At 43.1% G+C, this 21,491-nt stretch overlaps 1 protein-coding gene across 10 annotated transcripts in view; it reads right to left on the reverse strand.

Moving 5' to 3' along the window:
- Nucleotides 1-21,491, reverse strand: part of PSD3 (pleckstrin and Sec7 domain containing 3) — a 616,838-nt gene that overhangs the window by 94,299 nt on the left and 501,048 nt on the right. For all 10 annotated transcript variants that reach the window (XM_055566944.1, XM_055566946.1, XM_055566948.1 and 7 more), the window contains one exon: nt 14,128-14,321. In XM_055566944.1, coding sequence (XP_055422919.1) covers nt 14,128-14,321 — 194 coding nt within the window. The remainder of the gene's footprint in view (nt 1-14,127; nt 14,322-21,491) is intronic.

Genomic DNA, 21,491 nt, shown 5'->3' on the forward strand with positions numbered 1-21,491 from the left:
ATTTTCATTAAACATTACCTTTTATGAGAGTCATTCATGTTAAAAATTGTAACTCTAGTTACTTGCTTTTCACAGTTACATAGTTTTCTATTACATAAATATATGAAAGCCTTCCAGTGTTTCAAGGGCCATTTATGTTGTTTTATTTTGAGCTATTGTAAGGTTGCTATGAACAATCCCTTTCATATAAAACAGCAAGAGTATCTGTAGCTACACACTTAGCACTGGATTAACTGAGACACGGGTGTAATTTCTTCCAAATTTATTTATTATTGCCAATTGTCTTCCAAAGTGAGGAGGCCACCGACACTCACATTGCTCTAAAATTCTTGCCAACATTCGGTATATTACTCTTCCAAATTCTGGCCAATGTGACATGTGAGATGATATCTCGCTGCGTGTTTAATCTGAGGGTCCTTGGTAATCTGAGGATTATTGGTAAGGCTGAGGATCTCTCCATATATTTACGTACGCCGTGCTAAGCCACTACAGGCATGTCCGACTCTCTGCGACCCCATGGACTGTGGCCCACCAGGCTTCTCTGTCCATGGAATTCTCTAGGCAAGAATACTGGAGTGCCATTCCCTTCTCCAAGGGATCTTCCCAACCCAGGGATTGAACCTGGGTCTCCTGCACTGCAGGTGGATTCCTTACCGTCTGAGGCACTGTAACAATATATCCTTTCACTGTTTTTGTTTCTCTAAATCTTAAGAGAGCTTTCTCGGAACCCTCCTACACGGTAAGTGGGAATGTAAATTGGTACAGTCACTATGGAGAACAGTATGCTGCTGCTGCTGCTGCTAAGTCGCTTCAGTCATGTCTGACTCTGTGCGACCCCATAGACGGCAGCCCACCAGGCTCCCTTGTCCCCGGGATTCTCCAGGCAAGAACACTGGAGTGGGTTGCCATTTCCTTCTCCAATGCATGAAAGTGAAAAGTAAAAGTGAAGTCGCTCAGTCATGTCCGACTCTTAGTGACCCCATGGACTGCAGCCTACCAGGCTCCTCTGTCCATGGGATTTTCCAGGCAAGGGTACTGGAGTGGGGTGCCATTGCCTTCTCCGGGAGAACAGTATGGAGGTTCCTTAAAAAACTAAAAACAGAGCTACCTTATGACCCTGCAATCCCACTTCTGGGCATATACCCGGAGAAAAACAGGATCTGAAAGGATACGTGCTCCCCAGTGCTCACTGCAGCTCTGTTTACAATAGCCAGGACATGGAAGCAGTCTAGATGTCCATCAGCAGATCCACTGATAAAGAAGATGTGGTCCATATACACTGCAATATTACTCAGCTATTAAGAGAGCATTATTTACCTAAAGGTCATTAAGATGTTTCACATTTTGCTCTAAACATTTTAGATTTTGTCTCTCAAATGTTTACCTTTAATCTACCTGAAACTGATTTTTACAGTTGGGCTGAGGTGGGGGAACATACTCAGAAACACATATACCTCACAGCCCCCATCCACACCCACCTGCATTCCATATCCACACACTCACCATACACACCTCATCCCTTCCACACACAACCACATGCCGCCATAGCACACACATTACCCAGTCACCTACCGCACTTACACACACCCTCAGCACTGTTTACTGAAACACTTCTGTAGTCTTTAAATTATCTCAGTCACCGCCTCTGTTTCATGACCACGTTACCATAAACACTAACACGGCTTCTTCCAGACCCTCCTATCTGCTCCACTGTCCTCTGGGTAGCTTGTCATCTGGGAGAATGTCAGCACGGCCCAGCCGCACTTCTCAATTCTGAACATCTTATGCAGTATCTTAGCTCACAATATACGTTTTTAAACATGTGTGCTGCGGCGTCTAGATTGTAATTACCTGTATGGTGTGTATTGCGCGCCTAAAGGGAGGCGCCTAAGCGGAGAGGGGCTGTGTTTAAGATAGTCTTTGTGCATGTATAGTTTTAGGTGCTTGAGGAGTGTTTAATTCATGGAGGAAAAAAAGTTCATTTCTTGCACCTCTACTGACGTAGAGTGTGGCGCTTCACTTCTTGCCACACTGACATGGAAGTGGGAGCATAGCACTAGGCAGGGCCTCGTGCCCCTCTATCTGCCCGTCCCCAGGCGGAGCCAGTCTCACTGGGAGGTGGGGGTCAGGGGAGGTGGTCCACGATGGAAGACTCGGGGGCCAGAGAAGCAGTGACTGTGTGTGAGGAGGCCTGGCACGATGAGACGGGGACTTGTGGAAAGGATGGTCAGCCAGAAAATGCAGATAAATTCACACAGCTCAATTTACAAAAGAGTGCTGGGCTGGCCAAGTAAAAGACATGCTTAGACCCTGCTGGCCCCAGACTGAGACCTCTAGTCATCTAAATACGTGCCCCGGTCCTGATGGCACAGACATGGAGAACTTGAATGTTTTCTGGGCATATGTTCTCATGGGCACTGCTTTTAATAATGTGCCATAGTTAGTTTGGTATAATCGGATTTTAGTTCCACCACATTTCCTGATATTCTATAGCTTTGGCTAATACATTTAAGATGAATTTCCTCCTTAGTAAAATGGGGATAGTAGCAGTAATACCTGCTTCATAGGTGAAGATTAAATGAAGTGCTTAGGAAAAAGCACTAATATTGAGTAATCACTTGATTATCTTTCTAATTCATCATCATTTAGCACATTCATATTTAGAGTACCTTGTTTCCACTTTTTTTGATTCCCACAGATATCTTGCATTGGTTAATAAAACTAAGAGCATGTATTGAACTTTATTTTTCATTCTGCCTGACAAAATCCAGAAGATACACTTTGTTTTCTAAACTTGACTGTTCAAAGCTTGCCCTTAGTGTCAGATTTAATGGGTCTGGTGAACACATATACTTCTATGAGACAACATTTGCTTTTAATCATGATGTGTTTCCTGGGCAAATTTCTGAGCTAAGCTTATTTTTAAAGTGAAAGTGAAAATGAAAGCATATCTTTAAAAGACTAAATAAATAAATAAGAGGAAAGAAAATCTCCAAGTTTTTTTAAAAAAAGTGTTTATATGAGAAATTGAAATACTCTGACAAATTTAGTACTTCAGAGTAAATCTAAAAAATGAAAGATATAAATCTTGAGTTGGACAGGTGGTCCTTTACAGACAAGTTAACCAAGGTTTTAATCTTTCCACAGACTTTTGGCCCAAACCTTCACTTATGAAAAACTGTCACCAGAGCGCCCACCCACGCACACACATACGTACAAATGCAACAGAGTCCGGAGGCAGGAGGCAGAGGGGTACCTCTCAGCGTAAAGCAACTGGACGTTCATTCCCTATTGACCACTCCAAAATGAGAATAGCAGGACAATTAAAGGAGGAGGCTGTGCCCTGCCCAGATCCACGTATTTCTCATTCCTGAAGTCAGAAGATCTCCTCAACCACATGTGGGCAGAAAAGCTCCTTGGAGGTCAAAGGGAGTGATGTCAACTAATGTAAGTTACCTGTACTCCTTTGCAGTAGAAACCATCTTGGCTAACAGATGCATGTGCACACAGGGAAGGATCCTGAGATACACCAAATATGGACTGTGACCCGGGCAAGTCAGAATGACGGGTCAAAGGAAAACTGGAAGAAACGCCCCGTGTGAGTGACCTAAACTGCTGAGGGTGCGACTCGGGGACTCCCGCTCCGAGTCTGCCCGTGTGCCCACCCACACGGACCGGACTCTTTCCTCTTAGTAACTACTCCGCTGGCTTCACTACTTTCTGTCTTTGTGGAAATTCTTTTGTGCAAAGCCGAAGGGCCAGAGCCCTTGTCACTGACCACTGGTCTAGCGGCTGGGATCTGGGGCTTTCACTGCCGTGACCTGGCCCGTCTGTGGCTGGGAACCCAAGCACTGCTCCGAGGACGTTCCAGGCCACCTGAGATGGCTACAGTGAATATGATGAATCCAAATAAGTTTCTACAGACTTAGCAGGATAATGTGCCCAAGTGCCCAAGAGGCATCATTACGCAAACTTCTCAAAAATCCTTTGGCTCTTCCCTTCCAGGAAAGCTCCACTACTGCTTTTTCACTCTTAAGATATTAGAAATGGAAAGTGGTGTGTTTTAAAACACAGTAGATATGAGTAATATAAAATGTATTTTAAATCTGCTTATGGTGACCAGCTCTCAAAACAGAAGGATGCGTTCAGAAGTGGGTCAGGTGATGGTGCAGTAAGCCATCCAGGAGTGAGATTAACCAGTTAAAGCAGATATGACTGGAAGTCCAACAAAAGGGATGGGGGGTGGGAGGTTATGGAAGAGATTAGCTGGGAAAAAGACAAATCCCATTCTGGCACTCCACATAAACACCTGATCACACTCAAATACCTAGAATTCCTTGTCACTTTCTTAACTCAGTTAAATACTAGGTCTTGAGGACTGAGGCAACTAGGAAGAAATTTCTTAACAACAGGGATCAATAATCAGGGTAGTTCTAGCTATGCTCATTAAAGACTAACCACTGCAGAAACTAGATCATAGCAACTAGAAAACAGAACAATATATATAAAACAATAGTTTTCAAACACTGTACAATAGGCAGATTTGAACTGAAAGAACAGAAATTTGAAGAGAGAGGAACAACTAAGGTAAGCCCAGATTACTGCTTGGAGGAGGTGTCTTAACTAAGATCCAGCAGTAAAGAGGGTGCCTGGAGCTGTGTGCTGAGTCGATGAGCTGAAGAGGAAGTTTGGTGAGGCTGAGGTGGCTGTAATTTATGGAGCAGAGAGAGAGAGAGACAGAGAGAGAGAGCTACACAGAGACACAGCTCTGAAGATCTGCGGAGGAATCCCAGGCTCTTGGTCTGAGCACTGATCTGAACACTTACGAAACGAAATGGACCAATGCATCACAGATAAGGAGTAGAATGAGTAGTCTTAAGACCTCACACAGGGCTAAGAATAGTCTATATTCGCATCAGACAGATTGGAAAGACTTTATTCACACCAGGGCATTGAAGAGAGTCTAAAGAAGAGTAATAATGCTTTAGTAATGGAGCTAATCACTGCAGTTGGTGATTGCAGCCATGAAATTAAAAGACGCTTAACTCCTTGGAAGTTATGACCAACCTAGATAGTATATTCAAAAGCAGAGACATTACTTTGCCAACAAAGGTCCATCTAGTCAAGGCTATGGTTTTTCCAGTGGTCATGTATGGATGTGAGAGTTGGACTGTGAAGAAGGCTGAGTGCCGAAGAATTGATGCTTTTGAACTGTGGTGTTGGAGAAGACTCTTGAGAGTCCCCTGGACTGCAAGGAGATCCAACCAGTCCATTCTAAAGGAGATCAGTCCTGGGTGTTCTTTGGAAGGAATGATGCTAAAGCTGAAACTCCAGTACTTTGGCCACCTCATGCGAAGAGTTGACTCATTGGAAAAGACTCTGATGCTGGGAGGGATTGGGGGCAGGAAGAGAAGGGGACGACAGAGGATGAGATGGCTGGATGGCATCACAGTCTCGATGGACGTGAGTTTGAGTGAACTCTGGGAATTGGTGATGGACAGGGAGGCCTGAATTGGAGCTCCAATTCATGGGGTCGCAAAGAGTCGGACGCAACTGAGCAACTGAACTGCACTGAATGGAGCTAAGTGAGTCCCCGCACAAAGGCTATTCCCGCCCTATCACGTGAGCACGCGCACTAAGTCGCTTCAGTTGTTTCCCACTCTTGGCGACCCTATGGACTGCAGCCTGACAGCTCCTCTGTCCCTGGGATTTTCCAGGCAACAATACTGGAGTGGATTGCCTTGCCCTCCTCCAGGGGATCTTCCTGACCCAGGGATTGTAGTCACGTCTCTGGCAGGCGGGGTCTTTACCACTGGCACCGCCTGCTCTACCTTAACAAAGGGTAAAGACAAGACTTTAAAGGGTTCAGCTAATCAGCAAGTTACTCGTTTGGACAATGGAATAAAATCCAACATTCTTTAAAGGAATCGAACCAAATCCACCCTGAAAAATGTCACAGTGTCTGGCATCCAAATAAAAATTGTTAGGAATGCAAAGAATGTAACAGTCCCAGAAAAGACAGAATGAATTTGAAGAGAAGGCCCTTAAAACAACTATTGTAAACATGAAAAATATGCTCAAGGATATTAAGAAATATACAAACTTGATAAGGAGAGAAGCAGAGGATAAAACATTTCACTTTGCAGTTTCTAAGATAAAAATACTATATGTGGAACAAAAATACTGTGGTAAACTTGAAGAAAAAGCAATAAAAATTATTAAAGTACTGAAAAAACAAACAAAAAAAGAGTTGGAAAAAATGCAATATGGTGCAATATATAGGGAACTAGGGTCCCAGAAAGAAGGGTGGGTCTACAAAAATGATGACTGAGAAACTTCTAGAACTGGTGAAAAACATAAGCCGATGAATCCAAGAACTTAAAGATAATCACCAGGCGAGGAAAACAGAAAGTAAAACGCCTCACAATAAAACCACTTAAAATCAAGGATAAAGAGAAAAATTTTGAGAGTGGCCAGAGGGGTAGAAACCCACACTATGTACAGAGGAACAAAAAATGATAGCAGACCTTTGTCTAAACCACCCAGGGCAGAGAACAACAGAACAATATATTACAATTTTAAACAAAAATGAAAGCACTGTCAAGGAATTATACACCAGTGAATATAGATTCCTAAGGTTAAGGTGCAGCACAAATTACTTTAAAAGCCAATAAAACATGAGAACATTTCTCACCAGCAGTTTACTATAAGATATGTTGAAAGAAATTGTTCAGGCAAGAACAAAAAAAGATACTAAACAGAAATGTGAAATTGCAAAAGGGAATCCAGTACAGCAGCAATGGTCAGTATGTGCGTAAAAGTAAAGAACACGTTTCTTTTTAAAGCAAAAATAATAACAATGTAGTATGGGTTTAATAAACATAATTAAAATGTATGATAATAGCACATTGCTAGTAAAGAGAAAGGGGAAACCTGTTATAAAGGTTTCAAAGTACTTGCAAAGTAGTGACATTTGAAAGCAGACTGAAAAGTTAAAGATTATACAGTAAACCCTCCAGCAATCATTAAACTTATTAAAGATGTACAACTAATATGCCAACAAGTGAAGAAAGATTGAACCACACACATCCACATGCAATCCCATGAAAGTCAGAGAAAGGAAAAAATCAAAATCAAAGAGCAAGATGGCAGAATTAAAGTCAACACTCCAATTAAAAGTTGGTTGAAAAGACCCAACAGTACATTGTATAAAATAATTTTAAAGACAAGATCATGGAGTAAGACAAAAAAGCTAGAAAAAATTTCTGTATATTATGCAAAAATTGAAAAGAAAGCTAGAGACACTATATTCAGTTCAGTTCAGTCGCTCAGTCATGTCTGACTCTTTGCGACCCTATGAACCGCAGCACGCCAGGCCTTCCTGTCCATCACCAACTCCCGGAGTCTACCCAAACCCCTGTCCATTGTGTCGGTGATGCCATCCAACCATCTCATCCTCTGTCGTCCCCTTCTCCTCCTGCCCTCAATCTTTCCCAGCATCAGGGTCTTTTGCAATGAGTTAGCTCTTCGCATCAGGTGGCCAAAGTATTGGAGTTTCAGCTTCAGCATCAGTCCGTCCAATGAACACCCAGGACTGATATCCTTTAGGATGGACTGGTTGGATCTCCTTGCAGTCCAAGGGACTCTCAAGAGTCTTCTCCAACACCACACTTCAAAAGCATCAATTCTTTGGTGCTCAGCTTTCTTTATAGTCCAACTCTCACATCCATACATGACCACTGGAAAAACCATAGCCTTGACTAGATGGAACTTTGCTGGCAAAGTAATATCTCTGCTTTTTAATATGCTGTCTGGGTTGGTCATAACTTTCTTTCCAAGGAGTAAATGTCTTTTAATTTCATGGCTGCAATCACCATCTTCAGTGATTTTAGAGGCCAGAAAAATAAAGTCAGCCACTGTTTACACTGTTTCCGCATCTAGCTGCCATGAAGTGATGGGACTGGATGCCATGATCTTAGTTTTCTGAATGCTGAGCTTTAAGCCAACTTTTTCACTCTCCTCTTTCACTTTCATCAAGAGGCTCTTTAGTTCCTCTCCACTTTCTGCCATAAAGGTGGTGTCATCTACATATCTGAGGTTATTGATATTTCTCCCGGCAATCTTGATTCCAGCTTGTGCTTCTCCCAGCCCAGCGTTTCTCATGATGTACTCTGCATATAAGTTAAATAAGCAGAGCGACAATATACAGCCTTGAAGTACTCCTTTTCCTATTTGGAACCAGTCTGTTGTTCCATGTCCAGTTCTAACTGTTGCTTCCTGACCTGCATATAGGTCTCTCAAGAGGCAGGTCAGGTAGTCTGGTATTCCCATCTCTTTCAGAATTTTCCACAGTTTCTTGTGATCCACACAGTCAAAGGCTTTGGCATAGTCAACAAAGCAGTCACTATATTAATATTAGAGAAAGTAGACTTCAAACTAAGGAATGTGACCAGGAATAAGGAAGGTCTTTTCATGACAAAGGGATCATCTTATCAAGAGGACATAAAATGCACAGTTTTCAGGAATGCATACAGTACAGTCTGGAAAGTTGAGAAGTTTATTACAGAATCAAATGCATACTTAGTATACGTCCCAGCAGGCTCACTCCCTCACCCTAAGGTCCCTTCTGAAAAGAGATGAAAACATTTGTATATGCATAGACTTGTTTGAGAATATCCAAAGCAAGTTTATTTATAAAGTCCCAAACTGAAAACACAAAAGCCCAACTGGTGAATGTGTAAACTGTGGGATATCCCAGCAATGGAATGGATCTGCAAAGAACACGACCAAGCAAAAGAAGCTAAGCACAAAAAGGTATGCAGGATTCCATTCACTGAAATTATAGGAAAGAGAAAGCTCAGTGCCCAAGAACAAATAAGGGTTGCCATTGGGAGTAAAGTGGAAGGAATTAACTGCAAGAGCTTTTTCAGCTAATGGAAATGCTATGTGTCTGGTTGTGATGGTAGTTGCACAAGTGTATACATTTTTAGAACTAAGACGATGGACTTGAAGTTGATAAACTTTCAGTTCAGTTCAGTTCAGTCACTCAGTCGTGTCCAGCTCTTTGTGATCCCATGGACAGCAGTAAGCCAGGCCTCTCTGTCCATCACCAACTCCTAGAACTTACTCAAACTCATGTCCATGGAGTCGGTGATAACCATCCAACCATCTCATCCTCTGTCATCCCTTTCTCCTCCCGCCTTCAATCTTTCCCAGCATCAGGGTCTTTTCCAATGAGTCAGTTCTTCACATCAGGTGGCCAAAGTATTGGAGCTTCAGCTTCAGCATCAGTCCTTCCAATGAATATTCAGGACTGATTTCTTTAGGACGGACTGGTTGGATCTCCTTGCAGTCCAAGGGACTCTCAAGAGTCTTCTCCAAAACCACAGTTCAAAAGCATCAATTCAGCTTTCTTTAGAGTCCAACTCTCACATCCATACATGACTACTGGAAAAACCAAGGCTTTGATTAGATGGACCTTTGTTGGCAAAGTAATGTCTCTGCTTTTTAATATGCTGTCTAGGTTAGTCATAACTTTTCTTCTAAAGAGCAAGCGTCTTTTAATTTCATGGCTGCTATCACCATCTGCAATAGTTTTGGAGCCCAGAGAAGTAAAGTCTCTCACCGTTTCCACTGTTTCCCCATCTACTTGCCATGAAGTGATGGGACCAGATGCTATGATCTTAGCTTTCTGAATGTTGAGTTTTAAGCCAACTTTTTCACTCCCCTCTTTCACTTTCATTAAGAGGCTCTTTAGTTCTTCTTCACTTTTTGCCATAAGGGTGGTATCATCGGCATGTCTGAGGTTATTGATATTTCTCCCAGCAATCTTGATTCCAGCTTGTGCTTCACCCAGTCCAGCATTTCTCTTGATGTACTCTGCATATAAGTTAAATAAGCAAGGTGACAATATACAGCCTTGACATACTCCTTTTCTGATTTGGAACCAGTCTGTTGTTCCACAGTTCTAACTGTTGCTTCTTGGTAAACTTTAGTGTATATAAATTATCACTGGGCTTTCTTGATGGCTCAGCTGGCAAAAGAATCTGCCTGCAATGTAGGAGACCTGGGTTCAATCCCCGCATTGGGAAGATTCCCTAGAGAAGGGAATGGCTACCTACCCCAGTATTTTTGCTTAGAAAATTCCATGGAGTGAGGAGCCTGGGGTTGCAAAGAACTGGACATGACTGATTATCTAATTATCATTAGAAATTATGCACTTTCCTGTACTGAAAATGTTGAATCATCTTGTCCATACTAAGGTGATCTTAAAATCCATGAAAATTTGAATTGGGAATATCGAGGAAGAGCCTGGGAGAAGGCAATGGCACCCCACTCCAGTACTCTTGCCTGGAGAATCCCAGGGAAGGGGGGAGCCTGGTGGGCTGCCATCTATGGGGTTGCACAGAGTCAGACACGACTGAAGCAACTTAGCAGCAGCAGCAGCAGGAAGAGCCTGAGGATTACAGCCTGAAACTTTAAGGCTCCTCCGGCAACCCCTCTCTCAAAGGCAGAAGTGAAGAGCCCTGAGTGATAACGCAAGCATAGGAGTGAAGTCTGGAGACTGGGCCCAATCGGCCCCATCTTACCTGAGCCATCTGTTTTCCCACCTATTTTGGGTTCTGAGGTAGGATCAGAAACAGAGACTGAAGCAGAGGCAGGTAACAGGCAGAACATCTTATGTTGCTAAAAAGAAAAAGCCTGTGACATTTAAAACTGCCCTAACCAACCAGAAGTTCTCAAAGGAGATAACTAAGGTTTTGAAGCAGCCATTTGAAAGGATCCAAGGTCAGACCCACCTGCTGATGTCAGAGAGCCTCTCAGAGAGGCTGGGGCAGCTGCAACCCCCTCCTGGGACACGCAGGAGCCAGCCATTGCGGATGCCCACTCTACCTCAGGACACGGGCTGGCAAGCACCCTGTGGGTCCTCCCCTTGATTGACGAGCCTCAGGACCCAGCCGCACCTTCACCCACCAACCTGAAGGAACCAGGAACTCAGGCCATGCAGCTAACTACGTGGGGACACAGTCTCACCCACCAGAAGGCTGCCTTAAGACCTCCCCGAGCTCACTGCTGGCCCTGAACACGCCCTGTCCACCAGAGGGTCCAGGACCTGGCCGCACACACCAGCGCCCAGGACCCGGGCCTGGGAGCCCCAGGGCCCTGCAGCCAGAGCTAACCCCAGAGTGAGCAGGCGCCAGCCTGAGAGTCTCCTGGGCCTTGGCCCCAGCCCTCATGAGCCTGCTCTCACCTTGGAACCAGCATCACCCACCAGCAGGCAGAGACACACCCAAGGAAAACTGTAGTCTTGGAGCCTGAAGACTGAGCCCATCCACGAGCTGGGCCCTGTCCTGCCTACCTTCAGGCCAACACCAGCTCTGAGAGACACTGGGTCCCTTAGCCAGCTGCCCCAGGATCCAGTTCCACACAACAGAGGTACAATTCCAGCTCTGGCACCCCCGGATCCTGCAGTTAGACCCCAGGACCTGGCTCTGCCCGTCACTGGGCCAGCATAAACCCTGGGGCTCACCAGGAGTGAGGCAGCCAGCCACCCTGTGACTCAGGCACAGCAACCAGTGACCAGCACCCTCTACACAAGGAGGGCCTGGCAAGCAACCAGACCAGGGGCCAGCCATGCCTGCGAGATCACCCATCATAGTCAGCCCACCACAAGGGGAGGACCCACAAAGTCGTCTTAGGAGGCACTCCTAGAGCACAGAGCCCTGAGTGCTGCTGGGCTACGCAGGAAGTCCCTGCCAAAGGTCATTCTCCAAGGTCAGGAAATGTAACCAAGTTATCAGATACACAGAAATGAAACCAGCGAATAAGGCAAAATGAGATGACAGGAGAACATGTCCCAAATATAGGAACAAGTAGAAACCCTAGAAGAACTATGTGGAGATACGCAATTTAACTGAGAAAATGTTCAAGGTACCAATTGGAAAGATGACCAAAGAACTCAGGAGAAGAATGAACAAACAGAGGGAGAAGTTAGGGCTTTTTAACAAAGAGTTAGAAAATACAAACAACAACTAAACAGATGAAGAATACAATAACTGAAATGGAAAAATACACTAAAGGAATCGGCAGTAGATGAAATGATACAGAGGAATGGATCAGTGAACTAGAAGATGGAGTAGTGGAAATCACTGCTGCTGAGCAGAAAAACGAATAAAAAGAAATGAGGATAGTTTAAGAGATCTCTGGGGGCAACATCAAGTGCACCAACATTCTCAGTATAAGGGCACCAGAAGAAGAGAGAATGTGGAAGGCAACATACTTGAATACATAATAGCTGAAAACTTCCCTATCCTGGGAAAGGAAACAGACTTCTTGGTTGAAAATTGGAAGTCTGAAACAGGATCAACCCAAAGGGGACACTGATACACTGCAATTAAAATGGCAAAAATTAAAACTAAAGACAGAATATGCAAAGAATATGCAAAGGTAAAAGCAACGAGTTACTTACAAAGGAGTTCCTATAAGGTTATCAGCTAACTTTTCAGCCAAGGTAAGTGTCCATCAACTGATAAATGAATAAAGAAGATGTGAGACACACACACACACACACACACACACACACCACGCACACAATGGAATATTACTCAGATATGAAAAAGAATGCAATTCTGCCATTTGCAACAATATGAATGGATCTGGAGAGTATTAGGGCTAGTGATATAAGGCAGACAGAGAAAGATAAATACTTTGTTTCACTGCTTATTCATGGAATCTAAAAAAACAAATGAGTGAATATTACAAAAATGAAACAGACTCACAGATATATAGTACAAACCAGTGTCTACCATGGGGAGATGGATGGGGGAGGAGCAATATAAGGGTGGGAAATTAAGGGGTAAAAACTACTACATATAAAGTAAATAAGCTGCAAGGATACATTGTATAGCATGGGGAATTCCAGCCAATATTTTATAACAACTATAACTGGAGTATAACCTATAAAATTTATGAATCACTATGTTATACACCTGAAGATAATATTATAAATCAATTATTCCTCAATAAGAAAAGAATAAATATGATACACAAAATAATAAAGAGAAAGAAATGCAAGAAATGCCCCGGAGACAATTCTTCATCTTCAGTGTTTCCTTGCCCCCTTTTCCTAAGCTGTTAGACTGAAGTTTCCCTTGCAACTGGCTTGCAGACACAGTGTTGTTAGAGAAGATGAAGTAGCCTGGTGGGCTAGTGTGCAGGGTGCCTAAAGGCGGTGGGGCAGTCCTACAGAACTGGGGGAGCATCATGAGCCAGCGTCAAAGCTACACTATCACAATGTTTCTCTTGACTGCACCCTGGCAGAACATGCTAGAATATGCTAACACATGAAGGAAAATATGCACAGATGGAAGTGGTGGGACCGTGCATCTCAGCACTGCAAGCCTGTGTCTGCAGGAGCAGCCTAATGCTAAGCATCCGCAGCAGCTATCTCAGTCTATCCATTGTACTGCCTACATGCAACTGCCATTTCACCCTCTGCAAAGGCCATTCTAGACACAGACATACTCCATTCCACCTGGACTCCCAGCATCACACGTCAGCAGACAATCCTGTCACATGGGCCTCCTTCCGTCTTCCAGGGTGAAGCACACACATTGCCTACACACACCTGTCCCTCCTCCACAGACGGCCCTGCTCCACGTGTGTGCCTGGATCACAGTTCTGTCCCTCCCTGCTTTGTTTCCAGGGCCTCACGCTATTTACTATTCTATGTGTTATAAGTTGAACCCTTTCTTCAACCACCAGAAATGGAAACTCCATGAAGATACGGCCCTTGTCCTTTCTATATACTTCTATATTTTTGATGCCTAGCGCATGGCAGGTACTCAAAGTTATTTGTTGAAGGCAGGAATAAATAGATGAATAAGAGGTTAGAAATGAATAATCTGTGAGTCTTCTGGTTCTGAAGTTCTAAAGTTCTATTTACAGAAGATCAGGTACATAAGGGATTTATGATTTAGGGTTAGAGGTTTTATCAAATTTCAATAATATTTATCTAAATAAATATCATTTTCTTTATTCCTTTGCTTCAGATAAATTCACTTTAATTTTGAGCTTATCTTAAAGATGAAATAAATGAGACAGGAAATGTCAACAAATGATGCTTACTCTTCTTTCCATCCATATCTGCATGGATTTTCCGAGCCAAGAACCCGCTTTTATACACAGCGGCATTGGGGTCGTGAGGAATGTCCAGGAATGGGTTGGTGGTGCTCCCAATGCGGCTGATGCTCTTTGGATGCGTTCCATTAGCCTTCTCATCGGCACCTTCGGACACAGACTTTTTTTTCTCTTCATCGTCTCTAAAAAGATAAAACAAAGATGAACACAAGGGTTGAGTAACACAATATTCAATGAACAGTTATCTGGTGTAAGAAATGATCATACTTTCTAATGGCCTGTAAGTCCTGATGACAAGGACCACGATAAGGACAGCTGCAGTCCCCTAAACATCTCCTGTGTGTGAGGCATGAGTGAGCGTGGCAGTCTTGGAAGACTGACATTCGTATCCCACACCACAGGTAAGGAAACAGACTCAAAGTTTACATAAACATGCCAAAGCACAGTCCTAGGAATTACAGGAAGACGCTGAAAGGATATGACAGCAAAGGCTGTAACACCTCTGGCCTTTCCACCTGCTACAGAACCCTCAGGGTTGTCTGCTTTCAAAACAAGTGGAACTTCTCTGGCAGAGATCGTGCTTTTGATTTCTGCATGCCCTAGTATAGTGCCAAGCATGCAGAATACGATAGGTAGAGACTAAGTCCAGTAAACAGTATTAGACTACGTCTGCCAGATAACCAGGTCATCTCTACTAATAACGCCTCAGGTACAGCTGTCAGTGGGTTCGGACGGGGCACCACGCACAGGGCTCTGGCAACTCACTCACAGTGCTTTGGCTTTCCCACGCATCCCATCACCAACTGAGGAAGCCGCTAATTGCCCAGCCCTGCTTTGGGAACCCCTGTTCCTTCAAGCAGGGAAGGTTTAACTCTGACATTACAATGTACATTAAGTATGAAGGAGGTGGTCAGAATCACTTAATAAAGAGGGGCAAGAGGAGAAGAAAGTTAACAAGCTCTGATATACTGCTGGAAAACACATAACCAGAATAGGAGCATTTGTCTTATTTCACCTGTTTCAGTGTCCTGAATCACCTCTGGTTTCATGGTTGTTAAGCTTTGAATATTGAATTTTTTCCATCAACATTTCTACCAAAATATGGAATCTAGAAAAACGGTACTGATAAACCGCCTTGCAGGGCAGGAATAGAGAGCGGACTTACTGGCACAGCAGGGGAAGGAGAGGGCGGGACGCGCTGCCATTCGCACAGCAGAGGGAGGCCGCCTATAGCACAGGGAGCTCAGCGCAGGGCTCCGTGATGACCTACGGGGCTGGGGTGGGCTGGTGGAGGGAGGCTCACGAGGGAGTGGATATAAGCATAGCTGATTCACGCTGTTAGCAGAAATCAGCACAATATGATAAGGAACGATCCTCCAATTAAAAATAAAAACTAATGATAAGAAATTCAACCAAAATATATTAAAATAAACCACAAGCTTAACAGTCACCAAAATTGCTTGTTTGGTTATCAGAGAAAAACTGTTTTTTTCCTCCATTGGTATTTTATAAATAATTGTGAAATATATGAAAATAACACTGGACTCAGGTAACTGTATTTTACTTTTAATTTAACTTCTATTAATAGACAGTTTTGGGTTTGCAAAAGTACAGAGTTCCCTTATGCTCATCAACAAGTTACCGCAGTTGTGGATACTTTTTTTTTTGTTTTGGTCACACCACACAGCAGCAGGGATCTTAGTTCCCTTACCAGAGATGGAACCAAGGCCCTCTGCAGTGGGAGCATGGAGTCCTAACCACTGGACCCCCACGGAATTCCCCCCAATGTTAACACCTTACAGAACCAAAATAAAACTGTCAGAATGAAGAAGCTAATGATGCATTACTAAGAAGTGAACTTCAGACTTCATTCAGATTTCACCTTTTTCTCCACTAATATTTTTTTTGTTTCCAGGATCCTATCCGTGACCCCACAGAGCATTTGGCTGTCATGAGTCCTTTGTCGCCTCCAACAGTGACGATTCTTAGGCTTTCCCTTGTCCTTCACGATCTAGACACTTGGAAGAGTAGTAGTCGGCGGTTCTGTATGCTTGTTTGATGTCTTCTCAGTGTTCTTGCCTGGAGAATCCCAGGGACAGGGGAGCCTGGTGGCTGCAGTCCATGGGGTCGCACAAGGTCGGACACGACTGAAGCAACTTAGCAGCAGCAGCATGATTAGACCAGGGCTATACACTCTTGAGAAGGATGTCATGGGTGATGCCCTCTCAGCCCACCATGTCAGGAGGTAGGTGTTTTATCGTTAGGGGGATGAACCTGGATTACTTGTTTAAGGTGGTTAGGGGCAAGTTTCTGTCTGTGGAGTTACTATTTTCCTTTGTAAATGATTTGTGGGAGATCCCTTGTGACTATGAAAACATCCTGTTTCTCCTTAAGCTTCTGACCACTAATTTTAGCAGTCATCTCTGGGTCTTGCCTATGACAATAATGTTGTAGTGATCTAATGGTGATTTTTTTTTTAATTTCCCTAATTTATTCTTCATTACTAACTGGAATTCTTGTTTGAGTATGGACACGTAGGTATTTATTTTATTCTTTGGATTATAGTCAAATACCACAATTACTCTTTTGTTCAAATTTTTCCAGCTTTGCTCATTGGATGGCCTACGAAATAGGCCTCCATGTCCTAGCAACATCTCATCGTTTTTCCTTTCTGTTTTGTAAGTACATCCTTTTTTTCAGATACCACAAGATGCTACCTCCAAGCTCGTCTTGGATTTTCCTTGTCCCAGTCCTGGAAGAAACCACTCTCCAAGGAGTCCAGTCCTATTTACTGGAGATTGGCACTCAGAAACCAAATCTAGGCGCTAGGCTTGCTCACTGCCTCCAAGCCCTCTCAAGAGAAATACCTAGGGAAATGCGTGTGTAATATACACACACACACACACACACATATATATATATATACATAAAACATATATATACACATTCATCCAGCCATCTATCCCTGCCTCCCTCCCTTTCATGAGTTCATATGAATACATATGATATCTCCAACACAAGACAAAATTCATCCCAGCCTTTGCCCTTTGCTTACCTGTATTTCTTCAACAGTGAGAAACCTGGCTCTCTTATCTATAATATACTTATTTATATGTTCAACCCTAATAAATATATATAACAATGCTTACACAAGTCATTTGGAAAACAAACTAATTTGGTATGGTCTGAACTATATCTTGCATTCCCCATACTGTGGCTGATATATAAGAAATGAACAGACACAAAACCTACAACTCCTTGAGATGCACAGCTCAGTGGAAATGCACAACACGTCCTGTACCCACCATCACAGGACCAGACAGAACGGTTCGGTCAACCCCCAGTTCCCTCTGCTACCTTCTTTTAGGCAATTCCTCTCTCTGACCAGCTCCTGGAACTACCAGTCTCTTTTCCTTTCCAATAGTTTTGGCATTCTTAAAATGTCACACAAATCGTTTATTTTACTTGGCAAAACATATTTAATACTCATCCATACTGTTGTGAGAATCAATAGTGTGTTCCCATTTATTGCTGAGTACTATATTATTTTCTAGACATACAGTTTATTTATGCATTTACTTTCCCTTACCCCACACCTCCAGCTTTGCTGAGGTAAAACCGATTTATTTACTTAGTTTTATATTTATTATTTTATTTCTGACTGACTGGGTCTTTGGTGCTGCATGTGGGCTTTCTTGAGTTGTGGTGAGCGGGGGCTACGCAGTGGTTGGGGTGCAAGGGGTCCTCATTGCAGTGGTCTCTCTTGTGGCAGAGCAGGGGCTCTGGGGTGCGTGGGCTTCAGCTACTGTAGCGGAGGCTCGGCTGCCCCACAGCACTAGGGGATCTTTCTGGACCAGGGATCGAACTGGTGTACCTTGCTTTGCAAGGCAGATTCTTAACCACTGTAAGACCAGGGAAGCACCTAATTTACTAAGGTATTTTAAGTATACAACCTAAACATTTGATATACACATACATTGTAAAAGGTTCCCCAATATTGAACTAACAAATTCAATACCTCACATATTTACAGATGTATTTATTTTTGGTAAGAAATTTAAGTATATCTCTCAGCAAATTTCAGTTACACGATGCACTGTTACCAACTGTGGTCACCAGGCTTTATGCTATTTCCTCAGAATTCACTAACCTTTCAGCATCAAGTCTGTACCCTCTGAACAATCTCTCCTCATTTCCCCCACCCCATAGGCCCCGGAAACCACTTTTCTACTCTGTTTCCATTTAGTTGTCTGAAGCTTGTGATCCTGTGGACTGTAGCCTTCCAGGCTCCTCTGTCCACAGGATTCTCCAGGCAAGAATACTGGAGTGGGTTGCCGTTTCCTTCTCCAGGGGATCTTCCTGAACAGGAATCAAATCCGGGTTTCCTGCATTGCAGGCAGATTCTTTACTGACTGAACTATGAGGGAAGCCCTCTGTTTCTGTAAGTTAAACTTTAAACTTAACTTTAAAACTGTTAAAAAACTTTAAAACTAAAGAGCCTCTTGATAAAAGTGAAAGAGGAGAGTGAAAAAGTTGGCTTAAAACTCAAGATTCAGAAAACTAAGATCATGGTATCCGGTCCCATCACTTTTTGGCAAATAGATGGGGAAAGAGTGGAAACGGTGACAGACTTTATTTTGGGGGGCTCCAAAATCACTGCAGATGGTGGCACAGCCATGAAATTAAAAGACGCTTGCTCCTTGGAAGAAAAGTTATGACCAACCTGGACAGCATATTAAAAAGCAGAGACATTACTTTGCCAACAAAGGTCCATCTAGTCAAAGCTATGCTTTTTCCAGTAGTCATGTATGGGTGTGAGAGTTGGACTATAAAGAAAGATGAGTGCTGAAGAATTGATGCTTTTGAACTGTGGTGTTGGAGAAGACTCTTGAGAGTCCCTTGGACTGCAAGGAGATCCAACCAGTCCATTCTGAAGGAGATCAGTCCTGATTATTCATTGGAAGAACTGATGCTGAAGCTGAAACTCCAATACTTTGGCAACCTGATGTGAAGAGCTGACTCATTGGAAACGACCCTGATGCTGGGAATGATTGAAGGCGGGAGGAGAAGGGGACGACAGAGGATGAGATGGTTGATGGCATCAATAACTCAATGGACATGAGTTTGAGTAAACTCCAGGAGTTGGTGATGGACAGGGAGGCCTGATGTGCTGCAGTCCATGGCGTCGCAAAGAGTTGGACATGACTGAGCGACTAAACTGAACTGAAACTTTAAAAACAACTCTAGATATAGGTGATTCCCTATGGTATTTACCTTTCTATTTCACTTAGCATAATGCCCTCCAGTTCATCCAGGCTGTCAAAAATGACAGAACTTCTTTCTTATTTTAGGGCTACATAGTATACTGAACGACTTCACTTTCACTTTTCACTTCCATGCATTGGAGAAGGAAATGCCAACCCATTCCAGAGTTCTTGCCTGGAGAATCCCAGGGACAAGGGAGCCTGGTGGGCTGCCGTCTATGGGGTCGCATAGAGTCGGACACGACTGAAGCAACTTAGCAGCAGCAGCAGCAGTATACCTCTCTCTTGGTGTGTGATATCTTTATCCATTTATTCATAGATAGACATTTGGTTCTTTTCATATTTGGCTATTGTAAATGATGCTGCTCTAAACATGGGAGTACAGAAACCTCGGAAATAATTTATTTATTTTGGCTATTTATCTAAAAGTAGGATTGCTGGAGCATACGGTAGCTGTATTTTTAACTTTTTCAGGAACATCTGTAATCTCTCCATAGTGGCTGTGCCAGTTTACATTGCCACCAATAGTGCTTTTGTGGGTCCTCTTTCTGTAACAGACTTGCCAGCGTTTGTTACCTCTTCTCTTTTTGATGACAGACATCCTAACAGGCGGTATCTCGTGTGGTTTTGATGCATTTCCACGGTAAGCGACACTGAGCACCTTTACATACACCTGTCAACTTCTTTCACATCTCTTTGGAAAAAAATGTCTACTTAGGTCCTTTCCAAACTTTGAGTTATTTGATTTTATGCTAATGAATTACAGAAAGTCATTGTATACTGTGGAATAATTAACCAATTGTCAGATATAAGATTTGCAAAAAATGTTCTTATTCCATACGCTGCCTTTCCATTTTGCCGATGGTTTCATGTCATGCAGAGCTTTTTAGTCTGACGCAGCCCCACCTGTCGATTTTTGCTTGCTGCCAAATTGAATAAAAAAAAAAATTGGTCAAGACCAATATCAAGGAGTTTAATGGTTTCCGGTCTTATATTCAAGGCTTTCATCCATTTTGAGTTGACTTTTGTGTTTGGTGTAAGATGAAGTCCAGTTTCATTCTTTTGCATGTAGATACCCATTTTCCTAACACTACTGAAGGGACAACCCTTTCTCCACTGTAGATGCTTTCACTACCTTTTGAGTTAAAGCTCTGGGTTATTGGGTTCCACTGACCTATGTGTCTGTTTCTATGTCAGTACCATACTGTTTTGATTGTTTTATAGTTTGAAACCAGGAATTTGTGATGTATCCAACTTTGTTCTTTTCCTCAAGACTGCTTTGGCTGTTTGGGGGTCTTCTGTGGTTCCATACAAATTTTCAGTTCAGTTCAGTCGCTCAGTAGTGTCCGACTCTTTGCGACCCCATGAATTGCAGCATGCCAGGCCTCCCTGTCCATCACCAACTCCCAGAGTTCACTCAAACTCATGTCCATCAAGTCGTTGATGCCATCCAGCCATCTCATCCTCTGTCGTCCCCTTCTCCTCCTGCCCCCAATCCCTCCCAGCCTCAGAGTCTTTTCCAGTGAGTCAACTCTTCACATGAGGTGGCCAAAGTATTGGAGTTTCAGCTTCAGCATCAGTCCTTCCAAAGAACACCCAGGACTGATCTCCTTTAGAATGGACTGGTTGGATCTCCTTGCAGTCCAAGGGACTCTCAAGAGTCCTCTCCAATACCACAGTTCAAAAGCATCAATTCTTCAGTGCTAAGCTTTCTTTATAGTCCAACTCTCACACCCATACATGACTACTGGAAAAAACATAGCTTTGACTAGACGGACCTTAGTTGGCAAAGTAATGTCTCTGCTTTTAGCTTTGTTCTATTCCTGTGAAAAATGCCATTGGGATTTTGATAAGGATTACACTGAATCTTTAGCTTGTTTTGAGTATTATGAACATTTAACAATATTAATCATTCAAATCCATTAGCACAGAATACTTTTGATTTGTGTCATCTTCAGTTTCTTTTATCAATGCCTTAAAGATTTCAGTGTATACACCTTTAACTTGCTGGGTCAAATTTATCCCTAAGCATTTCATTGTTTTTGATGCTACTGTAAAAATGACTGTTTTCTTAATGTCTATTTCTGA

The sequence above is a fragment of the Bubalus kerabau genome, chromosome 2, assembly GCF_029407905.1.
Source record: "Bubalus kerabau isolate K-KA32 ecotype Philippines breed swamp buffalo chromosome 2, PCC_UOA_SB_1v2, whole genome shotgun sequence".
Taxonomy (NCBI): Eukaryota; Metazoa; Chordata; class Mammalia; order Artiodactyla; family Bovidae; genus Bubalus; species Bubalus kerabau.